The sequence below is a fragment of the Drosophila nasuta genome, chromosome 2L (genome assembly GCF_023558535.2).
Source record: "Drosophila nasuta strain 15112-1781.00 chromosome 2L, ASM2355853v1, whole genome shotgun sequence".
Taxonomy (NCBI): domain Eukaryota; kingdom Metazoa; phylum Arthropoda; class Insecta; order Diptera; family Drosophilidae; genus Drosophila; species Drosophila nasuta.
Genome location: NC_083455.1, coordinates 3,348,432 through 3,368,733, shown reverse-complemented (window position 1 = coordinate 3,368,733; position 20,302 = coordinate 3,348,432). Strand labels below are relative to the sequence as shown.

At 39.1% G+C, this 20,302-nt stretch overlaps 3 protein-coding genes and 1 long non-coding RNA gene across 6 annotated transcripts; 1 reads left to right on the top strand and 3 right to left on the bottom strand.

The window, feature by feature from the left end:
* Positions 1 to 886: 886 nt before the first annotated feature.
* On the bottom strand, positions 887 to 4,558 carry LOC132797797 (fibroin heavy chain-like). The gene is made up of 4 exons (XM_060809576.1): positions 4,435 to 4,558; positions 4,109 to 4,121; positions 1,224 to 2,625; positions 887 to 1,164 (listed from the first exon to the last, which is right to left on the bottom strand). The coding sequence occupies exons 1-4, from the start codon at positions 4,481 to 4,483 to the stop codon at positions 1,012 to 1,014; spliced, it is 1,617 nt and encodes a 538-aa protein (XP_060665559.1). The 5' UTR covers positions 4,484 to 4,558; the 3' UTR covers positions 887 to 1,011.
* A 580-nt stretch (positions 4,559 to 5,138) lies between these two features.
* Positions 5,139 to 7,570, top strand: LOC132798909 (uncharacterized). Its single transcript, XR_009633997.1, has 3 exons — positions 5,139 to 5,978; positions 6,049 to 6,622; positions 7,399 to 7,570. It is a non-coding gene; the product is annotated as an uncharacterized LOC132798909 (long non-coding RNA).
* Positions 7,571 to 12,253: 4,683 nt separating this feature from the next.
* LOC132794081 (uncharacterized) lies at positions 12,254 to 16,134 on the bottom strand. 2 transcript variants are annotated; one of them, XM_060804322.1, is made up of 5 exons: positions 16,004 to 16,134; positions 15,649 to 15,661; positions 15,534 to 15,560; positions 12,591 to 14,052; positions 12,254 to 12,531 (listed from the first exon to the last, which is right to left on the bottom strand). In XM_060804322.1, the coding sequence occupies exons 1-5, from the start codon at positions 16,050 to 16,052 to the stop codon at positions 12,379 to 12,381; spliced, it is 1,704 nt and encodes a 567-aa protein (XP_060660305.1). In that variant the 5' UTR covers positions 16,053 to 16,134; the 3' UTR covers positions 12,254 to 12,378. The 2 variants fall into 2 exon arrangements, with proteins under 2 accessions (XP_060660305.1, XP_060660314.1); XM_060804331.1 differs by lacking the exon at positions 15,534 to 15,560.
* A 2,220-nt stretch (positions 16,135 to 18,354) lies between these two features.
* LOC132798440 (RNA-binding protein FUS) lies at positions 18,355 to 20,302 on the bottom strand. Of its 2 annotated transcripts, XM_060810298.1 has the most exons (5): positions 20,175 to 20,302; positions 19,336 to 19,546; positions 19,173 to 19,244; positions 18,805 to 19,066; positions 18,355 to 18,743 (listed from the first exon to the last, which is right to left on the bottom strand). In XM_060810298.1, exons 1-5 carry the CDS (start codon positions 20,239 to 20,241, stop codon positions 18,540 to 18,542), a joined length of 816 nt encoding a protein of 271 aa, XP_060666281.1. In that variant the 5' UTR covers positions 20,242 to 20,302; the 3' UTR covers positions 18,355 to 18,539. The 2 variants fall into 2 exon arrangements, with proteins under 2 accessions (XP_060666281.1, XP_060666282.1); XM_060810299.1 differs by lacking the exon at positions 19,173 to 19,244 and having other exon boundaries at positions 20,175 to 20,301.

Sequence of the window (20,302 nt, the reverse complement as noted above, 5' to 3'; positions counted from 1 at the left end):
TAAGCCGATACAACTATCTTGAAGACTGCGAGGGACTATTATTCTCCTTAACCAACATTATCAGATAAAAATCTTTTTATCGAACAATGGGTAATACCACGATGGAAAGCCACGATTCAAATACTTCATCTATAGTTCAAATATTCCTCTTATTTGTGCTAGTTCTGCTTTCAACATATGATCTGTATAATGCAGAATGTCAACTACAGCATTTGTTGAAATTTCAACAGGGTGTAGAATGTTTATTGACAGTAAAGAAAGATGATTGGTTCATTCATGCATATAAATATTTTACAAAAAAAACATTGTTTGTTTTAAAATTTTTTTTTTAATATAGTACAAACCATTCAATAATTAATAAAATCAGTTAATATAACATAACATAATTTTGTATATATGTACATACTCTAAGAAAATGGATTGTGAAAAATGGATAGAAAATTCCATGTTTATACAGTTATGATTTCTTTTAGTGCTGAGCGCTTAAGCACTCATAATTATAATTTTATATGAATTATATAATTTTGTCACAACACTTGTTTAAGTAGCACACTGATCAAGTTTGTTAAAAAAAAATTACCGTCTCGTATAGAGAACAAAATATTATATACTAAATTATCAACAAAAAATATAAAATTATTTCTTGAATAACTTCCAAGTTTTAATCCTACTGTCTTTTTATCATTCGTGTCTATCACGTAACTGACCAGTGGTTTTTTGCAGTGGCTTTTGATCGCCATACACAGAACTCATTTGATCAACACAATCTTCACAACCATCTTTTAAATTTTAATTTTTTTTGGCGTATTTCTGATCATTTCTTTGAAGTATTTTAAGACGTACTTTCTGGACAACTCATATTCAAAACTAGAAGACAGTATGAAAGAATATCCTCGATACTCATTTTATTGTTTAGCATTTTGTTGAACCGTCTACAATGGAGGGTTTGAAACTAGATACTACTGTGAAAGTTGTGGCAGGGGGCAATGTTGGCTGTTGGCTGGTTGCACCTTACGAGTGCACACTGTAGGTGCTCGTCCTACCGTTGTCATCGACGGACGCGGTGGCTGCGTTGTATCCGAACTGCTTGCCGTTGAGGTTGTAGTTCTCGCTCTCGCCAGTGGCCAGATCCTTGTAGTTTTTCACATGGCCATCGGATCCAAACTATAAAGATTCAAAAGAACAAATTAAATATGGAATAGGCTTAGAATTCACAAATCTACCTCAGACTGGGAAGACCACTTGGATTGCTTCTCCCACTGCTTGGTCTGGTAGCCGCTGCCGGCACCGCCGGCGCCGCCAAAGTTGCCGGAGCCGGACAGTTGCTGTCCCGCATTGAGACCCAAATTGTTCTGGCTGTTGAGGGAGGCACCACCCAGCAAGGAGCCACTGAGCAAAGAACCGCTCAAAAGAGAGCCGCTGGCGCCCGCATTAAGACCGCTGGCAGCATTTAGAGAGCTGGCGGAGTTCAAGGAGCTGCCCGAGTTGAAGCCGTTGGAGCCACCATCGGCACTGGCCAGACAGGGTCCACTGCTATGGACACTATCGCTAGCAGCCTGTTGCCTGGCTGTCAGTTGAGCCTGGTTAATCAACTTATGCAGCTGAGAGCTGCCGCTGCCAAAGTTGACAGCACTATTTTGACCCGAAGTCCACTGGGTCTGAGCACCTGAGCGCTGACCGAAGTTGCTGCCAAAGTTGGTGCCGAAGCCCTGGTTGACCTTGAAGGCAGAGTTGGTGCCAAAAGTGGAGGCAGCATTGGAGCCAAAGGTGGAGGCAGCATTGGAACCAAAGCTGGAGCCAGTGTTGGAGCCATAGGTGTACCTGGCCGAGGGCTGCTGGACGATCTGGGGAGTCGATGAGGTGGTTGTGACCTTGCGCTGATAGTAACTCTCAGAGGTGCCGGAAGGCTGTGCCACCTGAACGTACTGCACCGAGGGCTGCTTCTGCTCGACAACGCGCTCCACATGTTGCACGTACTGCTGCGAGCCACCGGGCACGGTGTACACAATCTGTTGGGGTGCACTGGAGACAACGCGCTCGTGGTGCAAGTACTCCACATTGTTGCCGCTGGACGAGGGCAAAGTGAGGGCCACCGGCGCCTGCATATTGCTGGCGAGCAGCGACTCCGAGTTGACAGTGTTGGTATTGGCCCCTCCGAAGTTGACCTCAGTGCCGGCATTGTTGGCGTCAGCGAACTCTACGTTGCTGCCCACGTTGTGCGAGCTGGCTGCATTGAAGTTGGCACTGTGGCTGGTCTGGAAGGCAGAGTTGGAGGAGAAGGCGCTGTTGGAGCCAAAGGAAGCCGCATTGTTGGCACCAAAGGCAGCCTGATTGCTAGCCCCGAATCCAGCACCGATGTTGGCACCAAATGAGGCAGCATTGTTGGATCCAAAGCCAGAACCACCGCCCAAGCTGTTGCCGCTGTTCTCCACACCTTCGACGGCACCCACGGAATCGTAGGAGCTCTCCAAGTTGCCTAGCGACGAGCCACCAACGCCGCCGCCAAGCGACAGCTCAGCGGTACCGCCAGCTCCAAAGCTGTTCGAGCCACTAGCTCCATAGCCACTGGAGCCGTAAGCATTGCGGCGGGCAGTATCGATTGCCTCCTGATGGGCATCGTAGTGGCTAAATAGTTAGGGAATATACATAAATAATGGACATTCGCAACTTTTATTTTCAAGAGTATGCAACCTTCATTATACAATGAAATGCTATGAATAACACTGCTGTCAATTGTTATAAATATGTATATTTAATTTTTGACAAGCGGACAGAGCACTAGGTGGCTTTAAGATTCTGATTAACGATCGTTATTTTTATACCAGATACACAAAAGATGGAAATATGGTAGAACTTTATGGATATACCAAATATGGCCTTCGACGTATTTTATTAGTTTTGCAGAATATTATTTGGTATATCTTAAGAATAATACGGCAATGTTTTGCTTTTATTAAAATGGGTATCTCACAGTCAGTAAAAAAATAAATTATTATATAATGATAATTTCTATTATTTCCCCAAATATTTCACATACGTGAATAAGTCAGTTAAATTAGATATAGTTACTGTCGAATGTAGTGATTATATAATCTATATATACATATGTACTATAAGGGAATCCTCTCTGAAATAATACTACCCAAAAATTTTACAAAAGTATATGGGAAATTAAGAATTAAATTGTTATTTATATATGTATTTCAGCACAAAGTTTAGAAATGCAAAATTTTTTACTCTCATGTTTTTGTTGGTAGAAACCTAAAGCTTGAATAAATATGTTGTTGCTTAACATTAGTTGTATATTCTTATTATTACGAATTTTATTGAATTTTGTAAAAGAAAAGAAGAAAGCTACAGTCGTGTGTGCTCGACTGTGAGATACCAGCTACCCATTTTGAATAAAAGAAAAATACAGCGGTATTATTTTCAAAACATATCGATAATACTACAAAATACTAAAAATATACCAAAATGCTATATTTGGTATATCGATATAGTACCCCATTCAAAATATACCATAGATGGCACAATATACCAGATTGTCGGCCAAAGCAACTAAGACCCCCAGTAAGTAGGCGTTTTTGCCCATACAAAAGTATTGTATTTCTTTAATAACTTTCACAAAATATATCTGATCGCAACCAAATTTTCAGGAATCACAACCACTGTTATTATTATTCTACATCGCAGCTCTAGCTTTAAAATTACGCTTCTTATTCGATTTTTGATTTGCGGCGGCGAAAGCGGGCGAGGCAAAATTTCGAAACAAACTTGATCTGCGTGCAAACATAACAAATGCTGTCGAAAAAATTATAGCTCTATCTCTTATAGTCTCTGAGATCCAGAGACTAGATCGGACATGACTAGATCGACCCGGTTGTTGAGCCTGATCAAGAATATATATACTTTATAGGGTCGGAGATGCCTCCTTCTACCTGTTACATACATTTCCTGCCGGCTCAAAGTTATAATACCCTTCTACCCTATGGGTAGCGGGTGTAATCATCACGTTTCTGTCTACTCGACAAACACCGACAAAATATATATGAAACGAATAAAGGTCGTCAGACTACGCCCAGATAAAATTACAAATTGGTTGACTTACCTGCTGTGAAAATCTGAAAGAGAAAAGAAAATATTCATATACTTATTAAATTTAAAATAGATTGGCGATTGTTATTTAGTTTGTTTATGCTGATGTTACATCGGACACGTTGCAATAGTTCATTCAGGAAAGTAGGACAAAACAGGGCTTAACGTGTTATCAGTACTATTCCGGGAAATTAGCATTATGCAATTATGTCGCGGTGTTGTGAACGTCAGCAGGATTGAAACAGCATTGAGATAATGTTGCAGCATTTTCAGATTTAGATTGCACTTTCGTTTTTTTTTATTTTTGGGGATTTTAAAGGAATTCCGAGTGTTCTTTACCTGCGCAGGCGACACCCAGGCATAGAGCCAACACCAATATTGATTTCATTTTGAATATTCTATAAAATATTTTCTACTTTTCTTGCGTAAAACCGTTCGAGACTCGCGCTTGAGATTAAACTAATGAATAAGATCGATTGGAACGCGATTTTAAAACCCAAGTGAATGGCCCAGAATTTTATTGATAACAGCGGGGAACTCTATTCGGACTTGAACTGATTGCTTTTTGACCTAGAGTGATGCCGTTAGGCACAGCAGATAATGTCAGCTATTTATTCAACTCGGAATTGATGCAGAAATTTCTAACATTATTTATTATATCAACGATGAAAGTAAATGCGACATCTATATATAGTATACATACGTTTGTATAAGTTAACAACAATGTTGACACAACAGAAGGTGGCTAAGTGCATCGACACCCGAAATGCACTCAGCCAATTCTGCAAGCTCTGCAAAGTCTGCAGAACATCCGCCACATGCCCTGGATCAGCACATCGATCGTGGGACACTTGCGCAACGCGGGATCGCAAGCAGCAACGAGTGCCACATGCATTGTGTCAGCACAATATCCATCGTGGGACACTTGCGCAACCAGCGCCAACGCGGGATCGTCAGCAGCGACGGCAGCAGCGGTAGCGGCAGCGAAGGTTTCATTATAAGAATTAGAATTGATTTAAGTTAGTTCCATTTTTGTAACACAATAAAGCAAATCGCTTTTTTTAACAAAACAAAGTCAACGATTTGTTAATTTATATAAGCATAACTTTATAAACATATGTGGGAATTTTTTTCGTGTCGAAAACTTGGAGTACTCGCACATCGTTACAATGTACAGTACAGCCTGCTTAATACGTTTACGTCGAGTGCGCTATACATATGTACATACATTTATTTCTCAAGAGCATACATAGTACATAAAGACCAGTGTTTTACGTGAGCACCTGTCACAAGTGACTTTATCACACGATGCCCGAGCACAGGGATACAATTTAAGCGTTGATCAGCGCCCGTTGGAGACTCTCCGCAGGTGCACACTGAAACACCGGCTATTTGGGCTGGGCACTTCCTCCTATGTGAGGAGCGAGGCCTACCTAAAACCTCTGACGATACATTAAACAACAACAACAATAAAATTCAACAAATTAAAATAACACAAAAATAAATAAGTCGTTAGAATTTAAATTTAAATATTTAGGCGCGCGTAGGCGTACGTTAGGTATGTGGGTGACAGTGGAGAGTTACAGCGCTGTAAAGTGACAGGCGGAAATTCACCATTTGGTGAATTTCGGTCTCACTTGAGCTTGTTAAGATCTGCACCATCAAGGTTAGACCTTTTCTATCAAAGATCGCAAAAGGAAGCAGACGTATTGGAAAAATTCTGCTGTGAAAAAACAAGATCCAACCAGAAATCTCAAAATTCTTAAGGCCTCGTGGCCAAGAAAATAAAAATTTTGTTAATCTGGGTAATCTGGATCACCCCCGTTGCTTTTAAAAAGAAAATCTGGCATCCACTTGATACTCCACAGTGCCGTCCAGGCGAGGTATTTATTATAAATTTACAAAAAATAAAAATTAGTTTCCAAAATGTTTATGAAAGTTGTTTAAAATCAGGAGTCTCCATTAAATAAAAGGAATAATCTTTGCTACCAGCCAACCGGCAAAGGAGAGTGACAGACAGCAGCAGCAGTATGGGTGCAGAGAGCCGACCACGACATGGGGGAGGAAAAAAATATATAAATAAATTAAAAAAATTAATTAAAATGAAAAATAAATTTAAAATAACGAAAAGCATAGATAGCGAGTGAAAGTCGCTAAGAAAGAAAAAAAACCCTTGCGGCTGAATAAGAATTAAGAATAAAAAAAACGAAAAGCCCAAAACCAACTTAAAAAAAGTGAAAAGAATAGCAATTAAAAACATAAGAAAAGTATTAGTGAAAAAAGTGAGCAAGAGCAGAAAGAAAGAAAAAATGGAGCAGTGGTATATACATTGTGTGTGTGTGAGAATAACAAGAAAAAAACGAATAATACACTCGATAGAACATTTTTTGTTGTTTTTTTATGTGCCTAATATATCTAAAGAAAAAATTGTCGCAAAGCAATCAAGGGCAGAACAAATTGTGAAATTAAATAATTTAAAAAAAAACAACACCACATCGTCAAGAAGGCCTTCATCGAGGAAATTTGGGTGAGTGTAAAATGAAAGTCGCAAGGCGTCAGCTACCACATCAGTAACACTTTTGTGTTGGCCAGTGTAGCCGCGTAGTGATTGCCGGTGGCTTGTGCACTTTTCTTTTCTTTTATTAGTTAGTCCAGTGATTAATAAAGACAAAAAACAAAAGAAAGCAGAAATGAATTAACTGATTGTACTTTCAATGATTTCCGTTTATTGAATTGTCATGTACCGCTATTGCGATTTTCTTCAGGCACAGAGAAGAAAGATAAGAATAAATGTTTTGCCGAGTGTATTTAATAACCTTATATAAATAAAAACAAAAACCCATTGAGCCGCATAAAATATAAAACATTCGATTCAGTGAAAATTAATAAACGAGACAAGGACTATTAAACTGTTCAGTGACATAAAATAATACAAAGCTATAACAATGAAGATGCTCTCGAGCCTAGTTGCTCTCAAACCTACCGTTCTCAAACCTACTTACTTGAAAAACGAAACCTTAATGAATAAATGATTACAAATAGAATAAAATATTGTAAATTGTATAATTTAAAACTGTAAGCACTATTGAGAATGCAGCAGCCCAAACACATTAAAAATTTTAAATATTTGAAAGATTTACAAATACATACATATGTATGTGTGGCCACTCATACTTATTCTGTATACTAATACTTATATTCTCCTAGTACTAAGTTTATAATATAGTTTATTTTTCAAATATGGAATAATTTTGTTAAAATAACTATTAATTATTATGAATATCCTGCTGTTCCGCCCTTCAGCTTGATCAATTAAACTTTATAATGATGATAAAATTCTAAGTTATCCGTTCGTTTCTGATGACATGGGAGCAAAGGAAGGGGTAAATAATAAGCGGCGCTTGGGGTCTTCACTTAAATATACATTAAAAGACTATGGCTGAAAAAGGAGAGTGACATCAACACCTCAGTCCACTCCATTTAGGTACACTGATATTCTTGTGAGTTTTCTTTTCAGTTTCAATTTAGTATTTTTATTTGGACATAGTTCGCATTGTTTCCTTTTTTATTTCTTTGCATGTGTGCCTTTTGTTGTGATTTCGCATGAAGATCGTTTAATGCATATTTGATTCGCTGAGGGATTCTATAATAATTCAACGTTTGCATAGCGATCATCAGTAACAGCAACCATCCGTCGCCTCCTGGCTCAACAAATGTCGACGCCTTGCGAACACGGCGTCAGCAAATTTTTGAAATATCTGCATCCTCTCCTGTATCGCCACCGCTCCAGAAACTCTCCAGACGCCATGCAGGTGACGCAAGTCTGCATATATAGGGCATACACACAAAACGTGCAGCGAGTGTTCGCACTCCGCATCGCATAGACATCCAGGCGGTTTACTCAGACCTCTTCTAAGCAGAAATGCATTCGGCGATCCATGACCTGTCAGCAGGAATCCAGCACATAGGCTGTAACCGAAGTCTCGCCTGCTAAAGACGAACCCGGCATCCGGGATAAAAATATGAGTCACCCGGCCGAGATCATCTCATGTCCCATCTGCGTTGCCACTCCTGCAGCACAAGGTCGTCCAGCAACGCTATCTTCCGCTTATGATCAAGACCCGACAGATCTTGATCAAACAGCCAGTCGCTTTCCTCCAGCCGGTGATCGCGCTTGAATTTGAAACTGATTGCCAATTTCTTGGCAACCAGATCAAACGGGGGAACACCAGCAAGAACTTGCAGTGCCACAGCTGTGTGGACAGTGGACACTGTACTGCACACCGACAGGTATCCAAGAAGGATATGCCTTTGGCAGGACAATAGTCGCCTCCTGGCCACCACCTGTCTCATCGCCGTGGCATACCACACTGAAGCACCAAACAGCGCACAAGGCACCATGAGTCCAGTGTAAATAGTCCGTTTGGCACGGAGACTGATCCCCAGTCGACCCGTTGTACGCGTGCCAAAACACCAACTACTCCGGCCAGCCGATCACGTAGAGACGCGATATGCGGGAGAAAACTCAACCGCTCGCCGACCGTGATGCACAGATACCGGTATTTGTCAACGTAGGGTGAGCTTGCTCCAGCAAACTGTACCCCAGGGCGCCTTCTAGGCGATAATTTGCCTTTCAGCGACATGATAGCCGTCTTGCTGGTGGAGACGGACACGTCGACCTCCGTTCCCCAAGCCCTTTCGATGCACATGTATTCCGCTCCTTTCGACTTTAGATCGTTTCGGAAGTTACTCTCAACGAGAAGCAGCAAGTCGTCTGCATACGCGCTCAGTTTGCACAATGGCTCCAAGCGCCGAAGAAGCACATCCATCATAAGGTTCCAAATGAATAGACCACTGCTGGCACCCTGTGGGCAACCTCTGGTCACCGGCATAGATGATTCCTCGTATCTGCTAATGATACTCGCACTCCTGCCAGAGAATAAGCTTCGCCACAAGCTGCCTTCTTGTCAGCCAGAGTCGATCAGTCGGCGTAGCACAGCAGCCCACTCCACGTGGTTAAATGCTCCTCTGAAGTCCACGAAGATTCCGAGTACATACATATCATGCCGGGCTGGCGTCAATAGCACTCCTCACGTGTCTCCAGGCATCCTCCACACAGCATTCAGGTTGAAATCCAAATTCCCATATTTTTGATCAGGTAAGTATTAGTCATGGAAGAAATAATTATCTATGGCTAAATACTGCTAACGGGTATAAACAAGTAAGAAAGTTACAGTCGAGTGTGCTCGACTGTGAGATACCCGCTACCCATTTTTAATAAGGGCAAAATATTGCAGTATTATTTTCAAAATATACCGAAAATACTAAAAAAATACTAAAAATATACCAAATGGTATGTTTGGTATAACGATACAGCACACCATTCAAAATATACCATAGACGACACAATGTACCAGATTGTCACCCAAAGCAACTCAGACCCCTAGTAAGTAGGCGTTTTTGCCCATACAAAAGTATTTCTTTAATAATTTCCACAATTTTCATCTGATCGCAACCATAACTACTATAGTAATTATTGTATATACCAAAATTCGCAACTCTAGCTTTAAATTTACGCTTGTTATTCGTTTTTTTTGATTTGCGGGGGCGGAAGTGGGCGTGCCAAAAATTTGAAACAAACTTGATCTGCGTGCAAACATAACAAATGCTGTCGAAAAAAAATTATAGCTGTATCTCTTATAGTCTCTGAGATCTAGGTGTTCATACGGACAGACGGACAGACGGACGGACGGACAGACGGACATGGCTATATCGTCTCGGCTGTTGACGCTGATCAAGAATATATATACTTTATAGGGTCGGAGATGCCTCCTTCTACCTGTTACATACATTTCCTGCCGGTACAAAGTTATAATACCCTTCTACCCTATGGGTAGCGGGTATAAATAGTGTGGTGCAAAATGAGGTTTGGGTATAAACTGGAATGACATGATTGATGAACTCGAAAAATAAAGCTATTTGAATAAAATTAGATGTAAGATCCTATTCCGACAGTAAAACATGAACCGGATACAAATAAATAATTTGATCATAAGAAACAAAAAGAATCTCATCAGAACTTAACAGCTTAACAACTCAAAAATCTTTATTTTGGAAAAGGTCTTATCGGTTTTGAAGGAAATAACCCGAATCTTCCAAATAATAGGCAAATAGCATGATTCATGTGAATCTGCCGCTGCCTGTATCGACAGAGCTATATATAAATTTTTGTGTACTGAGGGCTAAATAATAATAAATATGCAATTGTATTTGATTATATAAATTACACAATTTTTGCTTTATTATTTCCGTTGTATTATTTGACAAGCATATGTAGTGATATTCTCATTTGCCAATGCTCAATTGCATTTTCATTTGAAAATTTCCTTCTGTCAAAACTAAAATCTCGATCAACACTTGCGTTTAATTTGAAACCTAAGAAGAAGAAAATGTATATACATATGTATTTATATAAATCTGTATGTGTGTTCTACCATATCTCTATATCTAGCTAGCACTCCGTTCGTTTAGTTATTATATTATTTTGTATAATAATTAACATGTAAATAAATAAATAAATAAATTACATATGTATGTAGTTGTTCATACAGACGGAAGGACAAAAAGACAGACAGACGGTATTGGCTTTTAACACTGATCAAGAGTATTTACTTTATACGGTCGGAGATGGCTCCTTCTGCCCATTCTGCATATTTGTTCTGGACACAAGGTTCCACCATCCACCTTATGTATACTGGGTATATAAATTGTTGCTTCATCTGCCTGTTACATACATTTCAATTCGGCAAAAATGATAATTCCGTGATCCGCCATTCAAGATTAGAGTTAGTGAATTGGAAAGCGTTACCGACTGAAAATATGTATCGAAACTTATTCTATGTGTAATATAAATAAAATTATTAAAAACTCATAACAACTTATCCCAACTAAAAAATCTTTATATTTATACACTTAAGGTATTATCGTTATTGAAACGAATAACCCGAATATTCCCAGTAGAAGGAAATTATCCGCTCCCTTAGGAACGGAGCTACATTTGTACATATATATAAAATCTTATGTTTTCATGGTATATGTACCTCTATACTTCACAAATAAAGTGACTTTCGGGGAATGCAGAACATTCCTAAGATATTCCTAGAGTGAGGAATATAAGTCTGAATTAAAGGCGACTTCATCAACAACCTCAATTAACAAACCAAACAGCGAACAAATCATAGGCCGATACGAATATCTTGAAGACTGGAAGGGAGTAATATTCTCCTTAACCAACATTATCAGATAAAAATCTTTTTATCGAACAATGGGTAACACCACGTTGGATAGCCAATGGCTATTAGCCATGCTTCAAATACTTCATCTAGAGTTCATACATTCTTTTTTTTTGTGCTAGTTCTGCTTTCAATGTATGATATTTATTTAGCAGATCGTCAACTACAGTATTTGTCGAAATATCAATCGATTGTAGAATGTTTATTGATAACAAAGAAAGATGGATTGCGTGTTACATTTTTTAAAATGCTTTCAAAAAAATATTGTTTCTTTTAAATTTTCTTTTAAAATATAGTGCGAAACATTCAATAATTAATAAAATCAGTTATTCGAAACGTCATATTCCATTTTTTCCTTGAAGTCGTAAGCAGAATTTTCCATATACTCTAAGAAAATGGTTTGTGAAAAATTGTTGGTGGAAAATTCCATATGGTATATAAAGTTAGTATGGTTTTTTTTTGGTTCTATTCGTTTAAACATTTATAATTATAATTTTATATAAATTATCTTATTTCTTCATAGAACTTGATCAAGCCGCACACTGAGCAAAATATTCTAAATTATCAACAAACAAAATTAAGCCACGTTTTGCTATATAAAATTATTTCTTGAATGACCTCCAAATTTTTATCCTATTGTGCGATCATTCGCGGCAACCCCGTAACTGACTCTACTAGAAATATGCAGTGATTTTTGATCACCATACACAGAACTAATTTACTCTGAAAGCCAAGGAATATATTCCAGCCAAAACACTCTTTTAAGCTTCAAATTTTTTGGCACATTTCTGATCATTTCTTTGAAGTATTTTAAGACGTATTTTCTGGACAACTCATATTCAAAACTAGAAGACAATATGAAAGAATATTCCCGATACTCATTTTATTGTTTGGCTTTTTGTTGAACCGTCTACAATGCGGAGGGTTTGAAACTAGATACTACTGTGAAAGTTGTGGCAGGGGGCAATGATGGCTGTTGGCTGGTTGCACCTTACGAGTGCACACTGTAGGTGCTCGTCCTACCGTTGTCATCGACGGACGCGGTGGCTGCGTTGTATCCGAACTGTTTGCCGTTGACGTTGTAGTTCTCGCTCTCGCCAGTGGCCAGATCCTTGTAGTTCTTCACATGGCCATCGGAGCCAAACTATAAAGATTCCAAAGAACAAATTAAATATGGAATAGGCTTAGAATTCTCGAATCTACCTCAGACTGGGAAGACCACTTGGATTGCTTCTCCCACTGCTTGGTCTGGTAGCCGCTGCCGGCACCGCCGGCGCCGCCAAAGTTGCCGGAGCCGGACAGTTGCTGTCCCGCATTGAGACCCAAATTGTTCTGGCTGTTGAGGGAGGCACCACCCAGCAGGGAGCCGCTGAGCAAAGAACCGCTCAAAAGAGAGCCACTGGCGCCCGAATTAAGACCACTGGCGGCATTCAGAGAGCTGGCGGAGTTCAAGGAGCTGGCGGAGTTCAAAGAGCTGGCGGAGTTCAGGGAGCTGCCCGAGTTGAAGCCGTAGTTAGAGTTGAAGCCGTTGGAGCCACCAACCTGCAGCTGGTTGGCGCTGGCTAGACCGGCTCCACTGCTATGGGAACTGCCACTTGCAGCCTGTTGCCTGGCTGTCAGTTGAGCCTGGTTGATCAACTGATGCAGCTGAGAGCTTCCGCTGCCAAAGTTGACACCAGCATTTTGACCTGAAGTCCACTGGGTCTGAGCACCTGAGCGCTGACCGAAGTTGCTGCCAAAGTTGGTGCCGAAGCCTTGGTTGACTTTGAAGGCAGAGTTGGTGCCAAAAGTGGAGGCAGCATTGGAGCCAAAGGTGGAGGCAGCATTGGAACCAAAGCTGGAGCCAGTGTTGGAGCCATAGGTGTACCTGGCCGAGGGCTGCTGGACGATCTGGGGAGTCGATGAGGTGGTTGTGACCTTGCGCTGATAGTAACTCTCAGAGGTGCCGGAAGGCTGTGCCACCTGAACGTACTGCACCGAGGGCTGCTTCTGCTCGACAACGCGCTCCACATGTTGCACGTACTGCTGCGAGCCACCGGGCACGGTGTACACAATCTGTTGGGGTGCACTGGAGACAACGCGCTCGTGGTGCAAGTACTCCACATTGTTGCCGCTGGACGAGGGCAAAGTGAGGGCCACCGGTGCCTGCACATTGCTGGCGAGCAGCGACTCCGAGTTGACAGTGTTGGTATTGGCCCCTCCGAAGTTGACCTCAGTGCCGGCATTGTTGGCGTCAGCGAACTCTACGTTGCTGCCCACGTTGTGCGAGCTGGCTGCATTGAAGTTGGCACTGTGGCTGGTCTGGAAGGCAGAGTTGGAGGAGAAGGCGCTGTTGGAACCAAACGAAGCCGCGTTGTTGGCACCAAAGGCAGCCTGATTGCTAGCACCGAATCCAGAGCCGGCACCAAATGAGGCAGCATTGTTGGATCCAAACGCAGAACCACCGCCCAAGCTGCTGCCGCTGTTCTCCACTCCCTCAACGGCACCCACGGAATCGTAGGAGCTCTCCAAGTTGCCTAGCGACGAGCCACCAACGCCGCCGCCAAGCGACAGCTCAGCGGTACCGCCAGCTCCAAAGCTGTTCGAGCCACTAGCTCCATAGCCACTGGAGCCGTAAGCATTGCGGCGGGCAGTATCGATTGCCTCCTGATGGGCAGCGTAGTGGCTAAAGAGTTAGGGGATATACATAATATACATACATGTTAAGTAATGGACATTCGCAACTTTTATTTTGAAGAGTATGCAACTTCCATTATACAACAGTGCAAAGAATCTAACAGTGAAATGCTATGAATGATGCCGCTGACAATTGTTATATATGAGTAATTCTCTGACGGATTTGTCTCGGGCGACCATCTTTACTGTGAAAAAAACATAAACTGAAACAATTTTAACAAGTAAGAAAGCTACAGTCGAGTGTACTCGACTATGAGATACCCGCTACCCATTTTGAATAAAAGAAATATATTTTGCGGTATTATTCTCAAAATATACCAAATATACTGCAAAATACTAAAAATATACCAAATGGTATATGTGGTATATCGATATAGTACCGCATTCAAAATATACCATAGACGGCTTAATATACCAGATTGTCAGCCAAAGCAACTAAGACCCCTAGTAAGTAGGCGTTTTTGCCCATACAAAAGTATTTCTTTAATAACTTCAACAATTTTTATCGCAACCAAATTTTCAGAAATCATAACTACTATAGTTATTATTATATATACAGAAACTCGCAACTCTAGCTTTAAAATTACAATTGTTATTCGATTTTTTTTTGATTTGCGGGGGCGGAGGTGGGCGTGGAAAAAATTTGAAACAAACTTTATCTGCGTGCAAACATAACAAATGCTGTCGAAAAAAAATTATAGCTCTATCTCTTATAGTCTTATAGACACACAGACGGACAGAAGGACATGGCTAGATCGTCTCGGCTGTTGACGCTGATCAAGAATATATATACTTTATAGGGTCGGAGATGCCTCCTTCTACCTGTTACATACATTTCCTGTCGGCACAAAGTTATAATACAGTCGAGCACGCTTGAATGTGACTTTCTTACTTGTTATTTTTATATTTGGACATCTTCTTCCACTTTTAAAGTTTCAAGTTATTCACGTAGAATTCATAAACGTGCTATTATTAAATGAAATTTTAAACATTATTAATTTTTTCTTTTTTAATTATTTTTAAGTTTTACTAATTCCCTCAACAATTATGATATTTGATGTGTTGCCTTGGGCAATAATTTTTAGCTTTGACCATTAAAACATAAATTATTGAAATATCAAAAATTTCACATACGTGAATAAGTCAGATAAATTAGTTATAATTACTGTCAAATATAGGGATTATTTAATTTATTAGTGAAGGCGCTCTGAAATATTATACGGGAATTATACGGAAAATTAAGAAATAACTAAGAGTTACATTGTCTCTCATATTTTTGTTGGTAGAAACCGAAATCTTGAATACATATGAAGCACTGTTGCATAACATTAGTTGTATATTCTTCTTATTACGTCGAATTTAATTGAATTTTGTAAAATGATTTAGTGGGTTTGTACCATGTTGCCAATTGGAAATTTCGATTTCGTCAAATACAAAATGATCTCTTCAATATTGCCGCACGGCACTTACCGACTATGAAAATCATCACGTTTCTGTCTACTCGACAAACACCGACAAAATATATAAGAAACGAATAAAGATCGTCAGACTACGCCTAGAGAAAATTACAACTTGCTTAACTTACCTGTTGTGAAAATCTGAAAGAGAAAAGAAAATATTCATATATTAAATTTCGAATTGCTTGTGATTGTTATTTAGTTTGTTTATGCTGATGTTTCATCGGACACGTGTCCAATAAAAAGTGCATTGCACAATTTGCGTTGTGTAAATAGTTCATTCACGAAAGTACAACAAAACAGGGCTTAACGTGTTATCAGTACTATTCCGGGAAATTAGCATTATGCAATTATGTCGCGGTATTGTGAACGCCAGCAGGCTTGAAACAACATTGAGATAATGTGGCAACATTTTCACATTTGGATTGCACTTTCGTTTTTTTTATTTTTAGGGATTTTAAAGGAATTCCGAGGGTTCTTTACCTGCGCAGGCGACACCCAGGCATAGAGCCAACACCAATATTGATTTCATTTTGAATATTCTATAAAATATTTTCCACTTTTCTTGCGTAAAACCGTTCGAGACTCGCGCTTCAAATTGAACTAATGAATTGGATCGATTGGAACGCGCTTTAAAAACCCAGACGCTTATTGATAACAGCGGAGTGTTCTATTCGGACTTGAAATGATTGCTTCTTGACCTAGAATGATGCCATTGGGCACAGCAGATAATGTCAGCTATTTATTCAACTAGGAATTGGTGCAGAAATTTTTAACAATATTTATTTCTATTAATGATGAAAGTAATCTATATATAGTATACATACGTATGAATGTATGTGTATGTATAAGCATAAATATATAAATATATATGGGAATTGTTTTCGTGTCGAAACCTTGGAGTACTCGCACATCGTTGCCATGTACAGTGCGGTCTGCTTTTTTTCGTATACGCCGAGTGCGTCACACATACATATGTTCATTTATTTCTCAAGAGCATACATAGTGCAATAGTATTTTCAAGTACAGGCCATTGATATGATAGTAAGCTAAACTTGAAAATGCTCACATTCAAAATCGCATATAATGCAAATCATTCGCAGATAGCTAGAGATTAAACATTGTCTATATTATTTTATTTCATTTTATTAATGTTATCTCAACATACTTTTGGGGGGACTTATCAAAATAGATAAACTCCAGTTATGTAAAGTTTACATTTATAATATTTAAGACGACTACATGTCAAACAAACTTAAATTGAATCTACTATTTAAAGACATTTTGAAATATACTCATTCCAAATATACTTAGGATTAAATAGTTTTTGTTTTATATTATAAGGAATTGAAACATTTAAAAATCATTAGCAAACATTTTGTGAACACATCATAACTAATTTCAGTTGCCGTCAGCTAATGGGTTAACAATTGGGAATCACTTGAACCTGTTTCAATTAATCTTGGCAATTATTTTGCGCATTCGTTTTCATTTGAATTTCGAACACCGCTTCCCAGAATGAACAACAGTGTTTGTTGATTTGTAAATAAGAAATCAAAATAATGTAAGATGTTTACAAACAAAAGTTTTTGTTTTATTGCTTCCGCTAAATGCTAATGAGCTGAATCTGAATGATTAGAACATGAAAATTGTTATGCTATATATGTAGTAATTCGAAACCTGAATACTCTGTCCGTAATGGGAAGTTAAAAAATGAGTGGATAATAACTTACTAAACTGTTCTTAAATACTACATTTTTATACCCGCTACCCATAGGGTAGAAGGGTATTATAACTTTGTGCCGGCAGGAAATGTCTGTAACAGGTAGAAGGAGGCATCTCTGACCCTATAAAGTATATATATTCTTGATCAGCGTCAACAGCCGAGACGATCTTGCCATGTCCGTCTGTCTGTCCGTATGAAACACTGGATCTCAGTGACTATAAGAGATAGAGCAGGCAGATCAAGCTTGTTTCAAATTTTTGCCACGCAACTTCCGCCCCGCAAATCAAAAAAATCGAATAATAAGCGTAATTTTAAAGCTACATCTGCGAATTTTGGTGTATATGATAACAACAATAGTAGTTATGATTCCTAAATTTGAATTTGGCTGCGATCAGATAAAAAATGTCGAAGTCATTAAAGAAATACTTTTGTATGGGCTAAAACGCATACTTACTAGGGGTCTTAGATGCTTTGGCTGACAATCTGGTATATTTGCGCCGTCTATGGTATATTTTCAATACGGCACTATATCGAAATACATAAAAATGCCATTCGGTAAATTTTTTAGTATTTTTGTAGTATTTTTGGTATATTTTGCTTTTATTCAAAATGGGTAGCGGGTATCTCACAGTCGAGCACATTCGACTATAACTTTTTACTTTTACTGTGTGTTTTACTTGTATTTATACAAGTTTACACTCAAAGTTTTTCCTTGAAATTTCCATAATTCACTTTATTAAAATTGTACTAAGTTATGAATTTAATAATACCTTCTATATTAAAGTTATTCTGTGAAGAGAGTATACTACGTATACAAGTTGAGAATTGAAATGTGATTTTAATGTATGCAATAAATTAGCTAAACATAGACTGTTTCCTGTGACGCCTGATAAACTTTGTTCGGTTCTCTATCTATTGCAAAACTCGTAGTATATTAAACTGGTCGATCGCCCAACATAATGCCCATAGCAGCAAATCAAGGTCATGAGCTTAAAATGGGCAAAAAAAAAACAAAAATAAATAAATTTGCATATTCGCGAGCTTATCAGTGGAAGCTTTCGAAACTTTCTAACACAAACGAAAGCCGGTACAGTGAAGACCCATTAAATGAGAAAGTCATGCAGATTGTGTATATTTAAATATAGATATATATAATATGTATATATTTGTGTTCAACACATACAAATGCAATTTGATTAACTGCTTTCCAAATGTAAAGTTTTATAAAATGCTAAACACCAAAAATAAAATTGAGTTGATTTTCCTCGCGAATTGCACCGAAGAAATTCATCTTTAGGAGTGCACAGAGTAAGACGTCACCTTGCCATTATCGTTGATGGTGGTCTGAGCTCCACGTCGACTAGTGCCATCGCCATTACTGCTGCTGAAAGAGCTCACGGAGACACCCTTGTAACCGCCACCGCCACCGCCGCCGCCACCTCCACTTGAGCTGGAGCTAGAGCTGGAGCCGAAGCGATTGACAATGTTGGGCGAGGCCTGAAGAGAAGAACTCCGACTGAGTAATCTATCTAGCAAGGATTGTTGGACATTAGCTTACCGGGTTGGCAGGACTGATATAGGCGGTCTGTCTGTGACCATTCGATCCAATGGAGCCGGAGGCAAGGGCATAACTAGGCGCATAGCGATGTGAGTTGTAGGAGCCACCGCTGCCAGAGCCGCTAGAGGCACCACTGTAACCACCGCTGGAAGCACCGCTGTAACCACCGCTGGAGCCACCGCTAGAGCCACCGCGGTATCTGTTCTGATAGGCTAGGTTGTCATGGAAGGCTTGCTGGGCGGCAATTTGCTGTTGGATGCGACTGGAAAACAAGTGCACAAAATACAAATTAACAACCTGGTTCCTCTAGAGGCTTGTTATATTACGGGTTAGTAGGAAATTGTCAGAGAGGAAAGCAGTGTAATTACGTGTCATCGTTGCTTATCGATGCATCCGCTGACACAAAAGCATTACCAGAAGCGGCCAGACCCGTTATAGCTCTACAAGAATAGATAGCATCACCATTAACCCATTTAAAACTACACAGAATATAATAAATAGCGAGCCAGCAGAGTGTGGCCTAATGCTCACTGTTGGTTCGCATAGTTCTGGGCCAGAATGTGGTTAGTGAGCTGCTGGTGGAAGAGATAGGGATCCGTAATGCCAAAGTGTGGTGCGTAGTTGTTGTAGTCATCGTAGTCATTGTAACCACCCACGTAACCACCTACTCCTCCATCACTGCTCGCGCTGCTGCCCGCATAGCTTCCAGCATAGCCTCGACGACGACGAACTGGAGTGCGACCTGGAATTAATATAAAGAGTTTAATATTGCCACACAACTAAGTCTAAAAATAAGTTATTGAACGATGATGACACTAATTTGAAACAAATTTCTTTGCAATTTATTATATTCAAAAAAATGTAATTTACCATTTAAAATTTTAATTTTTCTTTTACTTGAAAAGTCATTCGAAATATACAAGTTTCATTATTGGTCCTGCCAATTTTAAATTTTGAATAAAGATTAATTAAATAATAACTTGAAAAAAATTATATAAGAGTCAAGTCCAGTGAATAATAATGAAATGTATTAAATGACTAAGTAAATCAGCGAATAGAATAAATTGCCAGTTTCTTTACACTAGGAAATAGATTAAATAACTTGACTAAATGAAAAAGTAAAATGACTGCAATTATAATTTAAATTTTATAAAACAATTCGACTTTATCAATTCTCGAAAGGTTATTCAATCTTCGAAAATTGCTCTTTCTTGTGATTATCGCATATTTCGAGAAGTATTTTAGAAATGTATTTGTCATAGTCTGAGGTTAATGAACTAAACAATATTTAAATAGCGATGATCTTGAAGATAATCTACACGTTTAGCTTTTATGTAATGTTTGAAAGTCATGGTTCTTCCTGTACTTACTGGATGCGGCGTCACCTTCATTATTCAAAGCGCTCATTACGACACAAATGATTAAAAATTTCCACATGTTAAACAATTTGCATTTGCGTTCAAAAATCGGTTGGTTTTTTGCTAAAAAAAAAAAACAA